A 2,668-nucleotide genomic window follows, 5' to 3' on the forward strand; every position below is an offset into this window, starting at 1 on the left:
ACACACATATATATATATATACTCAGAGTTACACGACTCTGAGATCACAAAGTGAATGTGGGCAAGAAGAAACTGATCATGTTCAAATTAACTCTTTCTCAGACTAATTCCACTGAATCGGTGTTAATTTCGTTGACAAATTATTTTCGTCATAATGTTCGTCAACAACATTCTTTTTCACTGACGACAACGAGACGATAACGAACTAAAACTCTTTTTGAATGACAAAAACTATGACGAATATTTATTGACATTTTCATCAACGAATAAAAACAAAAGCGCAGACACTGATGCACACACACACACACACAGAAAGCGCCTCTCACAGCACAAAAGTACTCTCTCGTGCCGCATGAACGGAGAATTACACACAAAATGATGTTGAATTGTCCGTTTTGACGAGTATTCATGTAAACACAGTTGATTACGTCTTAAGTGAAGGTAAACAGTAGGGAGACCGTGTATCAGTACATTGCATCCATTGCAGCTGTGCATTCGGTTTTAAAGGGACAGCAGACTAATTTACTTGCTATTGTCCGAGTCATTGATGTTAACCAAGCAACAAAAGAAACACAGAAAATCACGCACTGCTCTTGACTGAAAAACTTTAGTAGCCCTAAAGATTAATCTAAATTTATTTACAGAAATAAATGTCTGCTTGAAAAAAAATCAAGAATGTTGTAAACAAATTGCTATAAAGAATGCATAATTGGCCTATATAGCCATTTCATTAAAAAATTGTTCTTGTTCTTTATGAGAAGTGGTTTTATTTAATTTTACCATAAAGGCATGTTGTGTGCAGAGGCGGACAAAGTACTCAAATCCATTACTTGAGTGAAAGTACAGATACCGCTTGTCAAATATGACTCCATTACAAAGATGCTGTCTAATCGCTCTCGCTGTACTTTGATGTCACACACAGAACGGTCTGTGCAGTGCTGCTTCAAGTCCAACACCTGTGTTTTATTAGGAGATGCACAACAGTTCTTCTGTGGCTTTATAGGTAATATTTTCACTTACACAATTTAGCAAAATCAGACAACATTGTGTCTAATATATACCACAATATTAATTTCTTATTATTGAATTGTTGTAAATAAATATCACATTTGCAGCTGGTCAGTGTTCAAAAGATGCTGGGAAATCACTTCATGTAGCCACAAGAGTGATTACTAATAAACTGTCTGAAAAAAAAAGACAGAAGAAAGAAATCACCCACTGACTTTCAAAGCTGCTAACAACTTTCTACTTCGAGGAGCTTGATAGAAATGTAGTGGAGTGAAAAGTACAATATTTGTCTTTCAAATGTAGTGAAGTTAAAGTCACAAGTTCCCAGAAAAAATAATACTCAAGTAAAGTACTGATACTCAAAAAGTGTACTTAAGTACAATACTCAAGTAAATGTACTTAGTTACTGTCCGCCTCTGGTTGTGTGTCACCGCAGTTAAATCGGTGTCTATCATGATAAAACCTTACTATCAAACCTATATAATGAGTTCAGAAATTTTGGAGAAATGCCTAATAAGCGCATTACACTGTAACTAAACCCATTCGATTTTAGCCAACTAAATTTACTGTAGATTTAGTCGACTAACATCTTTTGATATTTAGTCGGCTAAAACTAAAAACAATTCAGGTGACTAAAATATGATTCAAACTAAATGGCATTTTAGTCAAAAGACTATGACTAAAACTAAATAAAAAATTGCTGTCAAAATTAACAGTGCACTGAATGTCTTGTAGAGAAAACACAGATTTCTTTACCTGTGAGAAGTGAAGAGAGAACGATCAGTCCCAGCAGACACAGATGACACTCATCAGACATTTTCTCTTTCTCTCAGTCTTCCTCTTCATTATATGCTCTCAACTCTTTCTTTAAATGCTATCAGCTCCTCCTGTGTTTCTTCACTTCCTCTGATCTGACCGACTGAATCTGAAACTGAATCAAATCTGCTTGAGTTGCACTATATGCCAGTGCGTAATGGAGAAGTGTTGTCTCACATTTGTCTGAAACGTGTTCTTCAGTGTCAACCACACTAGCTCAACCCATATATGGTCTGAATCCAGCGTATTGACTTTATTTCTGCACACGAGTTGCGTTACTGTTAGTTTCACTTCTCTCTTTTAGCAGTTTCCTGCATGCTGTTACAATCTAGAAATAACATCATTAAATTATTAGTGATGAAAATGGTTTCCACATCAATTCCAGCTTGGTCAAACATAAAGTAATTGCACATGAGCAGTTTAGAAGAGCATTTAGAGACTGTAGAAGACTGTTGGATATGTGTGCTGTGACACAGGAAAAGTTGCTGTTTAAAGCACTTGAGAAATGCTTTTCCAGTGTATAATAGACCTTTTTCAAAGACTGTGATGATGTATTTCCTGCAACAACAAAAAAAAATCTTTTTTTTTCTCATTCTATTTTCTTTTTTTTAATTTCATTAAAAATATATATATACATTTATGACACTATGCATGTAGTATGTATGCACATTTATGGCTGTGGGAGTGATTTGACATATCCATTTACACAACCCTCTAACACTAGCATTGTCTATACTTTTTATATTCTATCTACTTGTGTTCTTTGTAGTTATTATAAAATATAATAATAACTTGACCCTCTAACACTAGCTCTGACCTTTTATATACTTTTTATTTAAAAATA

At 34.4% G+C, this 2,668-nt stretch overlaps 1 protein-coding gene across 1 annotated transcript in view; it reads right to left on the bottom strand.

Annotated features, from left to right (window-relative positions):
* Positions 1–1,851, bottom strand: part of LOC107560190 (uncharacterized) — a 7,687-nt gene extending 5,836 nt beyond the window's left edge. The window contains exon 1 of the mRNA XM_016244301.1: positions 1,765–1,851. Within this exon, the coding sequence (XP_016099787.1) occupies positions 1,765–1,825 (61 nt within the window). The 5' untranslated portion in view covers positions 1,826–1,851. The remainder of the gene's footprint in view (positions 1–1,764) is intronic.
* Between the last annotated feature and the right edge of the window lie 817 nt (positions 1,852–2,668).

This window comes from Sinocyclocheilus grahami, unplaced genomic scaffold, assembly GCF_001515645.1.
Source record: "Sinocyclocheilus grahami isolate Dianchi unplaced genomic scaffold, SAMN03320097.WGS_v1.1 scaffold714.1, whole genome shotgun sequence".
NCBI classification, from domain to species: Eukaryota; Metazoa; Chordata; class Actinopteri; order Cypriniformes; family Cyprinidae; genus Sinocyclocheilus; species Sinocyclocheilus grahami.